Genomic DNA, 18,919 nt, shown 5'->3' with positions numbered 1-18,919 from the left:
GTTTTAGGTGCATTTATCTTTTTTCATCTATCAATTAGTTCTGTGGTCGATGTAACAAGACAGTACTGTTTCAGTTTGTGATAACGGGCAATCGTTGAGTTAGCAATAATTTTTAGTTGAATTTTAAGAGAAAACATTGTAAAAAAGTAAAGAAATTGTCAGACTAAATAAACTTTATAGTATTTAGATATACTACGTGCATGTATTTCATTGTGGAAACCTGATTAATGATCAATCTATGTACACCATGTAGAAAGACTGTCTGAAGCTAAATTTAATAAAGCTTATATCTATTGTTAACTACTTAAAATAACAAATAGTTTTGATCCGTTTTTAATGTTCATTTAAGTTAGAAAATTTGACATGCATTTAAAACTTAATCGAACATATTAGTGCTTATTTTGGAAACAGGTATTCTAGCGACCTGAAGTAAGATCCTTGTTTTACCATAAATCAAAGATTTGTAAGGTAGATTTTAATTTCAATGAAAAGAAACAGCTCTTGACATTGACGGGTACTGAGTAGTATATACTTCTAGTTGACATCTGACTGATGGGTACTGTGTAGTATATACTTGTAGTTAACATCTGACATTGACGGGTACTGTGTAGTATATACTTGTAGTTGACATCTGACATTTAGGGGTACTGAGTAGTATATACTTGTAGTTTATATCTGACATTGACGGGTACTGAGTACTTGTAGTTTACATCTGACATTGACGGGTACTGAGTAGTATATACTTGTATAGTTTACATCTGACATTGACAGGTACTGAGTAGTATATACTTATATAGTTTACATCTGACATTGATGGGTACTGAGTAGTATACTTGTAGTTTACATCTGACATTGACGGGTACTGAGCAGTATATACTTGTAGTATACATCGTAATTTTTTGCGTTTTATTTCCATTTCCTTCATGAATCTGTACAGATGTTGAAGATGTAGGATTTTCTTTTTTTTTCATCACTAACGACGTTTTATGGTTTTATGGTCGTCATCACAATTGGATTGACCGATATGAAGTTTCTATCTCATAGATGAAACATGACATCATTTTTAGATTTCACATATCGCCGTGTCATCAAATTGTTTACTCACTTGTAATGTGACAAGTACTGCTGGTAAAGCAGAACATGCTTACCCTTCCTGGACACCCATTTGACGGGTACTGCTGGTGGCACAGAACATGCTTACCCTTCCGGGGCACCCAATATGACGGGTACTGATTGTGAAGCAGGAATGTTTACCCTTTCATCCGGGGCACCCAAAGTGACAGGTACGGCTGGTGGAGCAGAACATGCTTATTTTTTGTGGGAGTTCTTATTGGAAGTGCTTTATTTTTGTGTTTTTTTTTTCTCAGTTTTTATATGTAACTGTATTTTGTTCTTTTTTGCTATATTGTACTTGTATATCCTCTCTGTTTCCTGTATTTACGTCTTGGCCTTGTCTTCGGATTTCGGTGTGACTGATTTCTTTTTTTTCTATTTTGATGAATCGGTATTTTTGGCGACTTTCAGACGATTATTTTCCTATTTTTACCTTTCTTTCCAAGAAAACGACGAAAGATAAAACAAAAACAACTTATGCTTGCCTCAAAGACAAAAACGATTGCTTGTCTTCCTTTTTTTCGCGTTTAAGAGGGGTTGCTTACAACGGAACCTGGAATAAGCTCCTAGAGCTCACACTCGCCACCCTGCGTGTTAATAAATTGGTCCACTAATTGTTTTTCATTGTTATTTTTTAATTTCGTTTGTGCAATAAGAAACAACAAAACATTCTATTCCGAGATTTGTTATTTTAAAACTTTCTGGCGACTTGAAATTAAATTATTCACCTGACTGTATTTCATTCTTAAATTGTGTACTTAATCGCTACACCTGTATAAACCTGATTAAGTTTTATATGTACACTGACATTTGTGGTTTACAACTACCGAGTACAAGTAACTTAAAGATAAGCGGTATCCTTTCACGGAAATATCTTAACAATCTACTACATTGATAAGTACCTACATTGGAGATTTTACCGATGGCTGTATGTTCCAAACGTGGTATTTTGATGTGAGGTTGTGGTCATCTTTAGAAGTTAAATGCGGGACAATCATCTCATAGGATATTGGAGATCGTATGTCTTAACCAAAATTATTTGTAAATTATTAAACATTAAGCATTATAGACGCTATTCCCTCTGAGTACTTTTTGTCAAGGAAGTCTATTTATAGACTGAACTTGACTTAGAGATCGTCGGCAACTAAATTATGTAACCAAGGTAGACATTTCAACATACAACTACCAAAATAACACTCCGCGGGTTATTTCTCCTTGCTAAGTTTGCATTAAGATATCACTCCGCCGCCGATCATTCTCCATGTCAAATATGTGATGTTTACTTTACGTACGACATGGGCGTGCAACGATATTAAGGCTATTTAATATGTGTAGAACTGCAAGATTTCAATGGTTATATGTTATTTACTATTTAAATTTTGACGCAGAGAGCTGGACTATTTTATCAAATTGAGCCAAACATTCGCAGGGAGGAAAGCTCAATCGAGATTTGCCAATTTATTTCTCTCGATCTGACCCTTTTAATGAAGATGTTGGGAGCTTCTAATGACAGATTTTCGGAGCTGCAATGTAACCTTTTTGTGTAGTAAGTATAGATTACAGTGGCGGATCCAGGGATGTGCATGGGGTTGGCATCCCTCCTTTTATTGGAAAATTTCATGCGTGATTAATTTGATCCCAGGAATTTAACTTCTGTACATAAAATGCAAGCACTGTGTACATGTATGTTAATTACTACATGTACATGTACATAAATAATATACAATGATAAACACATATGTACATACATGTAGCAAACAACGAAGTATTTAAAATAGAAAATAAACAGAATTGTCAAATTATTGTGTTTTCAAAGCAGAGACATAAACAGTGTCTCTGTTTCAATGGTAAAGATGAAAGGAAGTCATTTGGCATATTCATCACATTCTGTAGGTAATCTTGAACTATCAAAAAGAATGGGTATCCCGTGAAATAAAGTAATGTCCTTGGGATGCGAGTGGACACATGAGCCATGACAATACACATACACTTGTACATGTACATGTTCCTAAAATTTCCACACCGACCATAGACCTTTATCGCATACCCTATATCACACCCCTAGACCTGTATCACATACCGTATATCACACTCCTAGACATATATCATACTGTATATCACACCCTAGACCTATATTGAATTCTATATCACACCCCTTGATCTATATTACATTCTATAGCACACCCCTAGACCTTTATTGCCTTCTGTATATCACACCCCGAGACTTCTATCGCACACCCCTAGACCAATATTGCATACCGTATATCACACCCTTAAACCCATTTCAAGTACCCTATATATCACACCCGCAGACATATATTGCATACCTTATATCGCACGCCTAGACCTATATCGCATACTGTATAGGACTTGCATCGGATTCTCTAAATCACACCCATAGACCTATATAGCATACCCTATATCACACCTCTAAACCCATTTCAAGTACTGTTTATTTACCAACTACCCAAAATATGTTAAAATATGTCAAAAACTGACCAACTGATATGAATTCAAACCGGGCATCTATACGGGGCTATTATGGATGAAACCAGGACCAATACGGCATTATAACTTCCTGTCGTTTGACACCGCCATTTTGAGTTAGAATTTGATTTCATGAATTTTGATCACCAGGACTAAAAGCTGCAGAAACACACAAAAAATCTTCCATTTTATACAAAAAGGATATTTAAGACTTATAAATGCAAATAAACCTACATGTTCTTGATAACACACGAAAACAACTGCTCTACAAATCATCTAGTTGAGTTGGTTAATAAAATTGTCAATTAATATGTAATTTCATATAGGCCCTGTTATATGTTTCGGTCAATTATATTGGCCTCGACAGCCGTATTGGCCCTCGGCGATGCCTTGGGACGAATACGACCGCCTTGACCAGTATGACAGACCTCAAACCTATAACAGGGCCAGTATGAAATTTCATATTTATTAACATATGATATATCACACCCACTGACATATATTGCATACCTTATATCACACGCCTAGACCTATATCACATACTGTGTACATGTATCACACCCATGGACCTATATTGCATTCTCTAAATCACACCCATAGACCTATATGGCATACCATATATCACACCCCTAGACATATATATTGCATCTCACATATCACACCTTGCACAGAACACAATTGAAGTACATTTTGTACAGATAAAATATAAGAAAGAATGAACATGACATGCAAAAATCTGTTTGATATGCAGTATCAACACTCGACCTATATCACCCCGCGGGCCAGTGGCCCTTGAGTTGATATAGGAGTCTCCTGTTGATACCGCATTTGATACAGATTTTGGCATGTACTATTCAGTATGGAATTTAAAGAAATAGTAATACAATGTACATGTGTATTATATCCATGTAAGTCATAACTAATTATCAATATGGTTCTATTTTAGTACATTGTCAAAATATACAATTTATACATTTATTTTGAATGCAGATTATAAAGTGAGAAACAAGATTTTCATGACACAAGAAAGACACAGTTATGTTAGAAAATCTGTGGCCATGAAAGTGCATTGAAAATGTGTTGGATATCAAGGCTACCAAAAGTAGACCTTTTCTAAGAGCTGATTTTCATGGACATTCTTACATGTACAATGTACTAGGTAAGTGTTGAAGGTATACATTATTTTTTCATATACTTTGTTTTACACAGGTATTTAAAATTTTCAGAACTGGTGATAGATATACTGTTTTATTGCTAGTGTAGAACAACGTAGTCATATTTCTTAGCCAAATTTGTAGTTTGTATTTGTATGTCTGTGAACAAGAAATTTACACTGAAAACTACGAAAATACATGTGCATGTACTCTAACTATGGTTACTGGCATATGCAGCACAGTATCAATTAAAGATTTCATACATGTAATTATGATATTTGTAATATAGTAATACATATATCTAATTTGTTTTCTGCTTTACAACGTGACATTAATTGCTCATAGATAAATCAACATTCAGGGATTGATCCAGAGATTTTGAAATGGGGGTCGAAACATCATTATAAATCAGCAGGTAGTTAAAATCATACATGGAAGAATCCCTAAAGCAATATCCATAGGTAGCTTTCCATTTTTTGTATTTAGAAGGTTTTTGTCTGGTAAATGAAATGAATTGTTGACTCATCACTTCAAACCACTTCTTATGATCTATCTGTTTATGAGGGGATGCTATTTTAACAATGACAGGTGAAAAGTAACCTGTGCTACACTTACTTGCATGTATGTTACCTATTATTAATAGTTATTGAAATAAAGATGTGCTTATGAAATACACTGTACATTTTTTTCTTAATTAATACAGCTGATAGAGATATTAAAAGAATAAAACCTTAGAACACTGAAATATAGTAGATATATACTATATTAACATTTTTAATGTAGGACAAAAACTATGAATAATGACAGAAATATTGTTTGCAAATTTCAATCAACCGGTATTGATCACTGTGGGAATATTGACCTGGTGGTTTAAAAACCGGTAAAAACCTGGTACTGTTATAACCACCCCACCTTTATTTTTGCCTGATTTGCACGAAATTATATGTACATGTAACAATATTTCCCAACAGTAGGAGGTTTCTCCATATCATATGGTTAAAATACATGTATATTTTCATGAATTTACATTGAAACTTTTTGCATATATCAGACACTGTTATGATTTTTTCCCTTGATTTCTTTTCAGTGGTTATCACTAGATGAAGTGAGAAGAAAGCAAAAGTAAAACAGACCATTTCTGTGCTGGGACACTATTTAAGCATGAAACAAAGTTTGTAATTCTCAAGTCTGGTACATGTTTGTGTAGCATGAAGCAGCTCTAAATGTATATGTCAACATCTCTTAATAAAAAACTATAAAAATATTAGCACTTATGTGTTTGCAAAACATAAGAGTTACTTGAATTGTAATCTTATACATATTTGTGAAACAATCATGCAGAAAAAAAGTGAAGGAAATGCACATACATTATTGAAGGCAGACAGGTATAAAACACTCAGCAAATAGTGATTCATCATAAAAAAGTGGTACTCATGAGGTATGGGTTCGCTAGTAACTTTTTTTGTTTTGGAGAGAAAAAAATGGATTTATACTCAAAGTGCATGTGTGATTAAGACACCATATTCCCTGTATTCACACATACCATTGACTTTCCAACTTAATTGGAATCTTAAATTGTTCAAATCTATGAGCTACAAAGTTGTTTTTAGTTTAATGATCTTTAAACAACACAGTAATTTTTACAAGAGTTTTTATCTTTGTTTGAACTGAAAAATTCCTAGAGAAAGGTAATCATTTATTGTATATATCATAGCCTAATCTGGACAACAATGGCAAGGGCAAATTTTAGTTTTAATTTATTACAAAAAAATCTATAGCAAAGTGAGCAAAAGCAAGGAAAAATTTTTTTCTCATTTTCCCCTTGAGATTGGGCCTTTGTTCAACTTCCTCCAGTCTGCAGGATTCATTTCTACTTCATGCATCTCCAAACCGAAATTTCAAGGTGCAGGTCCAATCTTACTTTGAAAATTCATCGAATATTGATAGTCAGTGATTCTCAATTAAATTCATATTTTTTTAAGAAATGCTGATTTAAGTATTAGGAAATTTGAGGGCATCAACGTACGTGTACAGCCAGGAATACCAAAAGCAATAATACAAAAGAAGATCCATAAATATATATTGATAAACCGACTGTATAAATATACACTGCGTTAAAACAAATGGTTATTTTTAAAAGGATTAAGTTTTGATAGGTTTATTTAGCTTACAATTTGGTTACATGAATGTTTTGGATTACTTTGAGGTCTTATTTGACTCATTACCTCAGCACTCACGCCAAAGTCAGGAATTACTGGCTTTTGTATGTCTTGTTTTGTTTTCACTTTCAATTTACTTTTGTGTTGCTGGATTACACAGGGGCAATTATTTCACTGTACATGTGTATAATGTTGTTTTGAAGCTAGGTGCATCCTGCCCTGTGATGTGAGGGTTTCCTAGTCGTTCCTTGAAGACCCGTAGATGTCCTTGAACTTGCATTTTTCAACCCGCGTGCATTAGTAGACAGGCATATTTTCTCCTATTTGATTGTTTTAGCAGTATAGTTTGATATCGTTGCTAACTCCCTAAAGTACATTCAACATGTGGTTGTGTAATCATGATTTATTTGTCTCTAAATATAATTAAATTGGTAATCGATTATTTTTTTGTAAGAAAGACTGAACTTTAATCAGTGATACCCGAAAAAATAAGTTGGTAGAAACTGTATTCTATACGAGGAGGGAACAGTGTGTGAACAATTGTCACGTTCTCAATGTAAATAAATTGATTTTTTTTTTTTATCAAAATCGAGAGCACTTAAGGAGTATAACCATATGTTGTGCAAAGTATTGATTTAGTTCTGTTTTTTAATTATCAAATTACATTATCTATCAACTGCTAGTATTCTATTTTGCACTAACTACACCTTAATTCTTGCATTCATTTTAACTTAATGAACTGAAGCTATATAAATTTGTATAAAACATTCTAAGTTTATATAAAAAAAAAAAGCAAATGAAATTTTTGGCATGTAGGTCTTTGTTTGAATTCATTCTGTTAAAACGTCTTGATGTGTTTGATTTTCATGTAAGATAAGTGTTGAGCCAGGTCTTTCTATTAGTTAAGTACATATTTCTGCAGGTTACATAATTTGGTATATGATAGTAAGCAAACAAAATTCTTTCTTTGTTTGGTCTTGTAATGAGTTGAAGATTTTGACTAAGCACAGTATCAAATTAATATCACAAGTTCTCTTTATTTTATGGCTTTTTATTTAGTTGGTGCATGACAAAACTATAACTGCACCTTAACTCTGAATAGTAAATGAAACATTTGTTATCGTGTAATATTCTACTAGAAATACCGTTACACACTATAGAGATAATAAATTATATACCTTATACTTTTGTAACTGACCAGAAACGTCATATATCTCAGAAACTAACAACGTTTGCCTTCATTATTAACACTACGGATAGATTCTTTTAATAGTAAAAGATCATGTATGCATGTGGAGTATTCTTTTATCTTTCCCAAGTACATGGAACATATGTTTGTAGCATCATAAGCTCCCCTTTTCATTAATCATCAACCAGTTTTTTTGTTTGCTTGTTTGTTTTTGTTTGTTTTGTTTTGGTTTGTATGTGTGATTTATCAACTACGAACAAGAATCTTTCCTATGATTACGAATGATTCTTGGTTTTTAGTTACCTTTCCAGTCATTATAATAGTATTGCATGTATACATGGTACAAATAGCTTGTGAACACTTCCTTTATATATACAGTGTTACAAGTATTTATTAATATAGGCTTACCCTTTTTTTCTTTAACAATTACTAGGTTATATCAAGTATTTTGACTAAAATATAACTTGTTTGGATATGCCTTACAAGCGTTTTTTTTTAAATCCTATATCGTCTTCCCTGTATTACATTCCTTATAACACACCCCTAGGCGTATATCACATACCTTATAACACACCCCTAGGCCTATATCGCATACCTTATATCGCACCCCTTCACAGATCATACTTAAAATATGGTTAAATTATATGATATAATGAACATGACATGTTTAAAATCTGTATCACATGTTGTATGAACCCTCGACCCATATCACCCCACAGGCCGGTGGCCCTTGGGTTGATACAGGACTCTCAGGTAATACAGCGTGTATACAGATTTCGACATTACATGTAATGTTCAGTATATTTCTTTCTCAAAATCTTTATACTAGGATACTGTAGGAACTATATAGATGATGGCATCTCTGCCACTATATCCAACTCTATTTGATTGTCCATTTCCTTTCCTTCATCGTCATATCGATGTTAGTTTTTGTCAAGATCGTCCCTCTTTTTAATTTGCGACGCTCACTACCTTACATTTCTTAGGATGGAATTTGTGAAGTCAAGTATCAGACAATTTCTGCAGGTTGTCTAGGTCTTATTGCAGGCCCTCATCGCTGTGTTTCTGCCTGACTCCTTTGTACAATTTTGTGTCATCCGCAAATAAATATGATAAGGCCTCAAAACAGTCTGGCATATCGTTGATGTGTATCCAAATAGTATAGGTCATAGGACACTACCTTTTAGTATACCACTTGTGACATTTTGGCATGAAGACTCTGATCCATTTACTGACACTCTTTGTTTCCTCTCTGATACGATGTTTCTGACCCAATTTACTGTTGACCCTCCAGTGCCGTAGCTCTTCAATTTCCCTATGAGACATCTATGTGGAACTTTGTCAAAAGCCTTCATAAAATCCATGTATACAGAGTTTATACAACCACCATCGTCAATCTTCTCCATTATCTCCGTCCATTCGTCCATTATACTTCGAGTAATTGAAGCGTTGTTGACCGACTGGATATGAATCCAAATTGCATGTCACTGAATAAATTGTTTGCATTCATATGGTGTACAATTTTATTTCGGACGAATTTTTCTATTGATTTAAATATCACTATGGTCAAGCTTACTGACCCATAGTCGCCCGGATCTGATTTTACCAAGTTTCCATATATTTGGAACAATGCTAGTTTACATGGACTTGTTGAATATCATTGTTAGAGGTATGTCTATTATATTGCTTTAGTGCCTTTGGATGTAATCCATGGATTTATTAGGATTTAGTTCATCTAACAACTTTTTCACATTCTTTTCTTCAAACATATTTTCTCTGTATTCATGTTTAATGGCTTTCAATCCTAAAAGTGATATTTTGGTATTTCATCGCTTGATTCTTTAGTGAATACACTAATGAAAAAAATTGCCAATACTTCAGCTTTATCTCGATAATTTTTTGGTAGTTGTTACCGCTCCGCTTCAGTTCTGATATAACTGTTCTGGTCTTACTTTTTGAGTTTGCGTATTTCCATTTTTTAGGGGTCTCCTTTTGCATTTTTTGCTATATCCCGTTCCATTTTTTTTTTTTTTCCTTTCGTACTAATCGTTTTACTTGGTTTCTCATTTTGACAAATTCTTTGTATTTCTTTGTACGTCTGGTTTGCAAATATTGTTGCCAGCATTTATGTATATTTGTAATCTTTTCAATTGTTTTTTGGTCCAGAGGTAGATAATTGTGTGTATAATATATATCAATATATTGATGAAATGAGGGCAGACTTCACAAATAATTGAAAACTGGTGTAAATTTGAGTTTAGGGTTATAATCTGACTTTTCAATCAAATTTAACACGATATTTCAACCAAAATACTGTATATGGCGTTGACTGAAATAAATTACTACAAATCAAGATGCAATATGTTTGTGGTTTATAGGGAAAAAGTAGAAAATGTGATATTTGTTAAGGCAACCTTAGTGAACACCTAAGGAATTACTGAAAAGGCATTAATCAATCACAAACCATAGTACTGTATATGATAACCGATATATTGTCACTTTTGCATTACTTGGTGACACATAACAACGAGTAAGACTTGATTTGTGAGTTTCATTTCATGTATGCGTGGTTCTGATGCAATTCGATAAATGGTAATCTTTTATATATTCTAATAACTTGTATTTAGCCGTATATCCAATGCTTTATCGTGAAATGGAAATCAACATACACAGAATACCAGATTCAATGAATAAGTCTGGATTAAGTTCAGTTTTGAGAATACAGACTACAATACAGATCGATCCCACTTCAAATCCGATTGATGATAATATCCTGTGATTGAGAATGTACCTTCGGATCTCCTACTGTTAAGCCATAAGGGAAGAAATGGTGATATCTTTTAACCATTTGAGTATTTTTATTGTTATTATTAAACGGGAAGAGATGATATATCACGTAATTTAGTATTAAAATTTTTAAATAATGTCCGAATGATGTATATACTTGTTAACATCTTAACTTTTGACAACAAATTATCATTAATTCCAGTTTCTGCACATACAAGGCATAATTTGGCATAACTATTACTAATTAACTTTCCGACCTTTATATAGAATTATATGTCTACGGTGTCCTTGGTATATTTTCAATTATTTCTGTCTAGTTTTGGGATTTTTAATATATTGTTCAACAAAGCGGCTTTTAAGAGGTTTTATCCGGAGGTAAATTGTGTATATATCGGGTTCCATTATATCGGTTTCCAGCTGTAGTCAAAGGAGAAATGGTTTTGTACTAAATGTGCATTGAATCAACCCATGAGCAAACATTTCATACTTTGACATTTTAATGTCATTATAAATAATACTATGTAAACAGACAAATAAAGTCCTGACAATGTATTATTATTTGGCCACGGAAATTGGATACTAAAGTTAAAATCTTGTAATTAATACGATCTTCATCACCATCGATATTCAATATGAAATACCGGTTTGTTTATGATTCTCATTCAACTTCAAACGAAGGACCAGTACAAATAGACGTTGTTAAAATCGCTTCATCCATAATTTAGCAATGTAGATGTGTATTTGGTCTTATCGGTAATAAAATATCCTACCCGATTGTAAATCACTTCGTCAGACTTTCTACGTGAACCGCTTCCGGAAAGAATCTATAATTATAAAATTGAATTTAGAATGTGTAAGCAATTAAATATTTATGGCATGGAATAATATTTGTATTATCTTCCAACACAAGAGAAAAGAGTCTCATGACGAAGGAGCATTTGCTGAAGAATAGCTATAACAAATATGCAAATGTCTTGTTCGGTTACTGTTATAACATATACATGTATACATGTTCTGTAAATGCTATTTTATATGCTTGGATTTTTTTGTCAGTCACTGCTATAACATATGTCCAGATAAGTTGTTCAATCACTGCTATATAACACATGTCCAGATATATTGTTCAGTCATTGCTAAAACACATGTCCAGATAAGTTGTTCAATCACTGCTAAAACACATGTCCAGGTATGTTGTTCAGTCACTGGTAAAACACATGACCAGGTATGTTGTTCAGTCAAGGTAATAATGTATGATCAGATGTTTTTTTTTCGGTTACTGATATTACATATGCTCGCATACTTAATTCAGTAACTGTTATAACATATTTTCACATATATTAATCAGTAATTGATATTAAGTACATCAAGATATATGTATTTTTTAGCAATTCTCATTAGATATGTTCAGTTGGTATCTTGATGTGTATCGATATCGTACAATTGTAATACCAAGAATGTTCATCTTTGGAATTGAAAATATCTCGCACCAAAAAAGAGCTAACTTGATATTAAGCAAAGTATTTGATAAGAAACGCCCGCCAGTCTGTCCTTTGTGTGTTATATGTCTTATTTCTACTGTAGACATTTCATTGACAAAGCGATAAAACTAAGTTACAAAACTTTTATCATTTACGAATACGGAACCAACATTTGACTTGTACACATTAATGACTGTTTAGTGTCCAACTCTCAAGTCTATATATTTCGCGTCCAAAATGATGTAAATAAGAGAACAGTCACATTATGGTGATGTAGTGATGAATCCTTTATTAGTAAACCTATATCTGTAATTAATCCAAGATCAGAATGTCAGAAAACAGTGACTACCTTTACTTAAAATACAAATCTATTAGAGAAATAGTATTGGACATTCTCCATTTTTGAACTATTCCAAGTTCACATACAGTTTTCTATTATGTTACATCTATATTAAAAGTTATAAATCTATTTTAATGCTCAGTCTTGTATGTCAAATATTTGCCTTCATATTTCTACAATTAAAAATGTGACTTTTGCCAAGTGTTTTTTTTTTTATATCATATGAAGGTTTTGGAAGTACTATATTGTGGGGTATTTTTAATATAAGCCTCTAAATTGTTCTAATATCTTATAGTAGAAAACTTACCGGAGTTCCTTTAGTTATGACCTTTAGACCTACCGTTTTTCAAAGTTGATCACCCAACAGAGAAGGTGGTCGTTCTTTTGGAATCTAATAATTTATAGCCTAAAACAATAGTTTTACCCATGTTTCATGATAATTTCCACAGTCTATTTTCTCGTTTCAGGCACGAGTGATTATTAACCAGACAGAATTACTACCACGTAATGTAAGACTTGATTTATTAATGATACGCTTGGCATCAATGAATCAAATTCTAGATCCGTGGGTATATATTTTATTGCGAAGAGAATTACTTTGGAAAGTTATTTCCTGCTTCAAGACGTTATGTCGTATACGACAGAATCCAGACTTAATACCACAGAAATCTCAATATGACATTGAAAACGATACATGTTGTATTTTTTGTTTCCATTGTTTATGTGACCCTCCAGTAAAACGTCCAAGGTCAGGGTCACTTTACTCATCAATGTATGAATCGGAACACAGACGTTCGACGATTACGTCATCAACGCCGACCATGGTACGAAGGGGAAGTGAACTCGACCGGAATTTCTACTTATTATTGAAACATGCGCCGCCGCCTTATAGCAACGGCAGACTAGTTACCCCACCATGACATACCATTGCATCAAAATCTTGAAGAAATGAAACCGAAGATTTTTCAGCCTCTGATACAGAAAGAGAGCTCAAAATCCTAACAGTCCTCAGAATCTGATTTGATTTGCTCATGGAAGAAAACTTACAAAAATTTCCTCAAAGAGATGTATAAAAAGTGCACCATTTTAGGGGGAAATATCCATGGGAAAATAATCATAATGGTAAAATCCAAATGGAAAAAATAAAACCAACCATCTAACGGGCTGAATTAATGTCAATGATTATTTAAATTGCAACAAAATAAACGCTATAGATAATGCTATCAATAAAAGAATATCATCATTCATGTTATAAACAAACCAGGGGCGGTTCCAGATACTTTAAAAAGGAGGGGTGCCTGTGGGGGTTCCGCAGAAAAAGGGGTGCTAGTTCATTATTTACCGTTTTTACACATGAAAATGGCAGATAATAAAAAGTTGGGTTGTCACCCCCGGATCCGCCATTCCAAACTCATGGAAACGTGCAGAATTTCGGTATTTAAAATGTGATAGTTTAAGCAGTACGATTTATGGGTCTCTGTTATTTATAATAATTATTATTTTCTTCTTGCTTTCATTTCAGTTATGCTCTGTGTTGTTTATTTTCGCCAATTGTCAAACACCATTTTGAGCATTTAGTATATCCTGTAATATGGTGCACTGATTAGTTTGGCCTTGATACGTTGTATGTATGTCTAATCCCTAGGTAAGAAATACGATTTTTTCAATAGTCACGTTTTTAACAGGTATGTTGATATTAATGCCCCGTCAGAACATTTCCAAGAATTATATATTTATATAGACTGTCAATGGTAATTTAATGAAATCATCATTACTTATAAGTGATTGAATTCAAAGCACCATATTTCCCTCGTGGTCAGCTTTAATTACTGCTATATCACAATGATCAGAATCCCGTAAATGTTTATTTAACTTAGTTACTGAATGAAAAGTGCGTTTAAACGCCCTTGGAATAATATTCACTCAATAAGGGAAATCGTTACCACTTCAGGAGGACTGGTAACCTTATTATGAAGATTCAAATATAACGTAATCCCCTAACGAGCACGGCCAATAATTCATTTCTACCTTAATTATGGCATACATGTCACGACAAATGGCATATTGCTATAACTTTACTAACTGTAAATATATGTTGTGGTCGCTTCGGTTTTTATGTATTATCTCAATCTTATTAATAGGAATGGAAGGTTTGTCTAGCATTTCAAATGCATGACTGGATTGGGCAGATGAATGTAATTAGGGACTGCAAGCTACGTCTGATGTGTGATACCTCATTCATTGCACCTGTTCAACACAAATCAAGTGAAGCTTTGTTAAAACTACTGGATATGTTGTGCAAACAAAAATAATCACAACTTTAACCTACTAATCTAAAATATCACATGTCGAAATTACAATATTTAAAATAACTATTTTACAACTACTTATACGCACCGAAACCTATAATTTCAATAGTTCTAGCCATACTTCCAGAACAACTCAAATTATCTGATGTATATTAGAATGCAATGTCTAAAAATACAGTATATCTGAAACTTTAAACTGGGAAAAACAAATACAACTCTATATACACATGCTAAGAACACGAACGAAAACTAGGATACACATGTCAAAAAGCATGAACAACACCTGAATCTAAAACTGTGGGAAATACATACCACGCTATCTAAAATCATACATGTCAAAAGCATGAACAATATCTGAATAAGGAGGATCACAACAAAATCATCGAACACTAATTCGATCAATAATCAAGTCCAGATTGAATCTGACAAAATACATGTAGATATCACACCACTGGAGTACATGTAGCTGTTACCGTAATGGTCCTGACTTGCTACAGACATTTCCTACGAAATAGTGGGTTAACGTAAATCTAGGTTTTACAGCGTGCTAACCCCCCTCTTCTATGTGTGGCGTGAATAGACCGGTGGTGATGCATGCTAAAGTGTCTTAATCGGTAAATCGGTGGTTACATCAGCACGAAGAATAATTTACAAAAAAATAACCTTAACTAATTATGAAAATATAGACCTATATACTAACAAAACATGATCCTTTGATTAGATAAGAAAATAAAAAAAAAATAATGGTTTTATAAGTCAAAAAGGAGAGTGGCCTGAATCATCCATACCATAAGTGATTAAGAAACTGCTATTCATCACAGATACAGATTGTCATTATTTGTGACTATTGGTGTCTTGAATACAAACGATCTAACCGAAATGTGTCTGGCAAACCGACCACGTTATACGAAACCACTTATTAATTTCATCGAAACCAAACACGATATCTGTAAGCCATTTCCTATTAGTGATGTCCCTACAAAATCTAGCATGGGTATTTAATCCAGTGACAGAAACAAGTACACGTGGAACCGAGTCCGCAAACAGGAAGTTGTCAAATAAGTCCGAAATTAAATAATACGATATGGCACACCTATATAAAGCTTGTTTCAAATATCAAAGGATTGTTATATGTAAGAGTAACTTTTACGAAAACATATATGGTCAAAATCTGAGTCGGCAAACACGTAGTTTCTGTCGCACAAATCCGAAATACGATACGGCATAATAATATGAAGATTGTATCAAAATATCCATTGGTTGCTTTATAAGTTGCTGCAGAGAAAACAGTTAGGAAAATTGTGTGACAGACAGACAGGCGGGCCGACAGATCGACGAACAAAAGTTTAGCCAGTATATCCCGCCTTTAAAGCGTGGGTTTAATTACCTGAAACCGCAAAAAAATGCTTTTAAAGGGAATATGATCAGTCTTTTTAATCGTGTACATCTCATCTGGAGTAAGACAACAAATAATGGTGTCGGACATATTTCAATGCTGTTCATTGTTTCGAACCCGTCTCAAACTGTGCCAAATCACTAAACTACATATATTCCAATTGCACTCTCCACAACTCTTTTCGATGTACTTGGGCCTATAATACCAAGCATCAATACACATATAATAATGGGATAGCACCGGTATGTAAGAACGGACTTCTACGATAAGAATCTTGGAAACGAGGAATATTAACAATATTTACATTTCCAATCAGCTTTCTTTAGGAATACACAGCAGTCAAGAATTATTATGCAACATGAAAAGAAGTTTCTCAGCAGCTACATATATCAACATCCAACCTCAAAAACTCATAGAAATACAGAGAAATAAACATGAAAAAAATTAGGAAAAGATTAATTCGAAATGAAAATTGATAAAATGGTTCTAGAAAATGTTCATAATTCCCAGACTTAATGGTAACTTATTAAACAAATTCTTGTCTAATATCAAAGCTATATGAACAAAATGTTTCAGTACTTAGAATCTAAAAATAATAACTAAATCAAAACTACACATAAACATAGACGATTGATGTTCTTTAAATTTGAAACCTAACAAAGCATGTGTTTCTATAGCAGTAGAGTTGGCTCTGTTATAAATCCCCACAAACAATACCGTGTACAGTAGGATGATTCAAATACGTAAAATTCCGAAAAACATGGCTTTAACATGAACACATAAAAAGAGACGAATATTACACATAAAAACTAAAGATAAAAAAAATAAAACGTCACACGAAGAACTAAAACACTAGCATTATGAAACCCCACAAGAACAAAACGGAAAAAAAACAAGAGTGACATCAGGCGCTCTGTATGGATAAACATGTCCTGCTCCGCCAGCGACACCCGACTTATTGTAAGTGAGTATAATCCAGATGTAACCTAGCAGCAATATCGAGGCTCCCGGACAGATGTCAAACACTAGGAAGAAATAGTTCATTTCAATGCTGTATCATGATGTATCACAGTAAATAAATATAAGTATTTTAAACATATCTGTAATTGACAAATTAGATTAAGAAAACGAAAAATCGCAATAAAACATCCGCCATCATAAAAAAATTTGAGAATTCAATCTTGAACACTCGATATGACAAAGTCGTAAATCAAAAATACGACCAAAATCTACTTGAAGATTTCAAAAGCATTAATATATATATATACATAATTATGTATCTGAATGCACTAGCACGACAGCACGATTTTCTCCAAATAGTAGACAGAATGATTTTAATCGAAAATATTAATATTTATTTTAAACGGACTTTCTTTATAAACTATCGACGGAGTTGCCTCAATTGCAACATATCTTGTAGAGCAAGCTCTTTTGGCAGTTCTGCTGAGCAAATCCAGATCTACAAGAGCCGGGTCTACTAGAACTGTCAGAAAAACTAGCTCCAGAACTGTCCTAGAATTGTTCAAAATATGTCATAAAATAGTTCTTCTGACAGTTCTTTGGGAGATAAGAACACATCTCTTATTGGACAAGAAGTGTACTTGAGGAGTACTTTTGTCAGGTTCAACAGATGTCTGTCCTGTCTATTAAGAGACCGCAATAAAGCGGAGAATAACAGACTCACTCGCGTGACGCCCAAGCCTAGAGTACTGCATGGGTCCGTCACTTTGTCTCACTCGCATGACGCTCAGGCCTAGAGTACTGCATTGGGTCCGTCACTTTGTCTCACTCGCATGACGCTCAGGCCTAGAGTACTGAATGGGTCCGTCGCGTTGTCTCACTCGCGTGACGCCAAAGCCTACAGTACTGCACGAGTCCGTCGCTTTGTCTCACTCGCAAGACGCCCAAGCCTAGAGTACTGCATGGGTCCGTGGCTTTGTTTCACTCATGTGATGCCCAAGCCTAGAGTACTGCACGAGTCCGTCGCTTTGTCTCACTCGCACGACGCTCAGGCCTAGAGTACTACATGGGTCCGTCTCTTTGTCTCACTCGCATGACGCTCAGACCTAGAGTACTGCATTGGTCCGTCACTTTGTCTTACTCGTTAGACGCTCAGGCCTAGAGTACTATATACAGAAATCCATAATTTTTCCTTGTTTATATCAACAACATATCAACTAATAGAACCCTTTAAATCAAGTCAATTTCAATACCAGACAGGCTCCGTACATCTGAGGGGCCTGGCTAGGGTATACAAGGAACAACATAGCAAATATGCCCCGTTACACTGCCAAGCGGGAGAATGATCGTAAATATAAAACCGATGTCAAGTATGATAGCTTTCAGGTATATAAAGAAGAAGGTTAAGGATCGTGAAAAATATTTTTGTTATTTTTTTATTTTTTTTTTAATCTCAATAAACCACTTTTCGGAAAATGTAAAGAGCAAAAGAGCAATATTTTTTCTCCTACAAGTATGTTATACCATGTTAGTACACACATTGTAAT

The 18,919-nt window shown here is 33.8% G+C and overlaps 1 protein-coding gene and 1 long non-coding RNA gene across 6 annotated transcripts in view; both read left to right on the top strand.

Moving 5' to 3' along the window:
• The window catches only part of LOC148630238 (prostaglandin E2 receptor EP4 subtype-like), a 124,770-nt gene extending 109,630 nt beyond the window's left edge, over window positions 1-15,140 (top strand). For 3 of the 5 annotated variants that reach the window (XM_088563982.1, XM_088563966.1, XM_088563973.1), the window contains exon 3: window positions 13,175-13,952. In XM_088563982.1, the coding sequence (XP_088420108.1) occupies window positions 13,175-13,627 (453 nt within the window). In that variant the 3' untranslated portion in view covers window positions 13,628-13,952. Of the gene's footprint in view, window positions 1-13,174; window positions 13,953-14,229; window positions 14,763-14,848 lie in introns of those variants that run through there. The other 2 variants (XR_015919159.1, XM_088563992.1) reach the window with 2 other exon arrangements.
• Window positions 2,143-8,144, top strand: LOC148630239 (uncharacterized). Its single transcript, XR_015919162.1, has 3 exons — window positions 2,143-2,659; window positions 4,591-4,759; window positions 5,842-8,144. It is a non-coding gene; the product is annotated as an uncharacterized LOC148630239 (long non-coding RNA).
• Window positions 15,141-18,919: the final 3,779 nt, after the last annotated feature.

The sequence above is a fragment of the Perna viridis genome, chromosome 1 (assembly GCF_037379345.1).
Source record: "Perna viridis isolate PV_CMFRI_1.1 ecotype Kerala chromosome 1, ASM3737934v1, whole genome shotgun sequence".
Lineage (NCBI taxonomy): Eukaryota > Metazoa > Mollusca > Bivalvia > Mytilida > Mytilidae > Perna > Perna viridis.
This window is presented reverse-complemented; position numbering and strand designations above follow the sequence as displayed.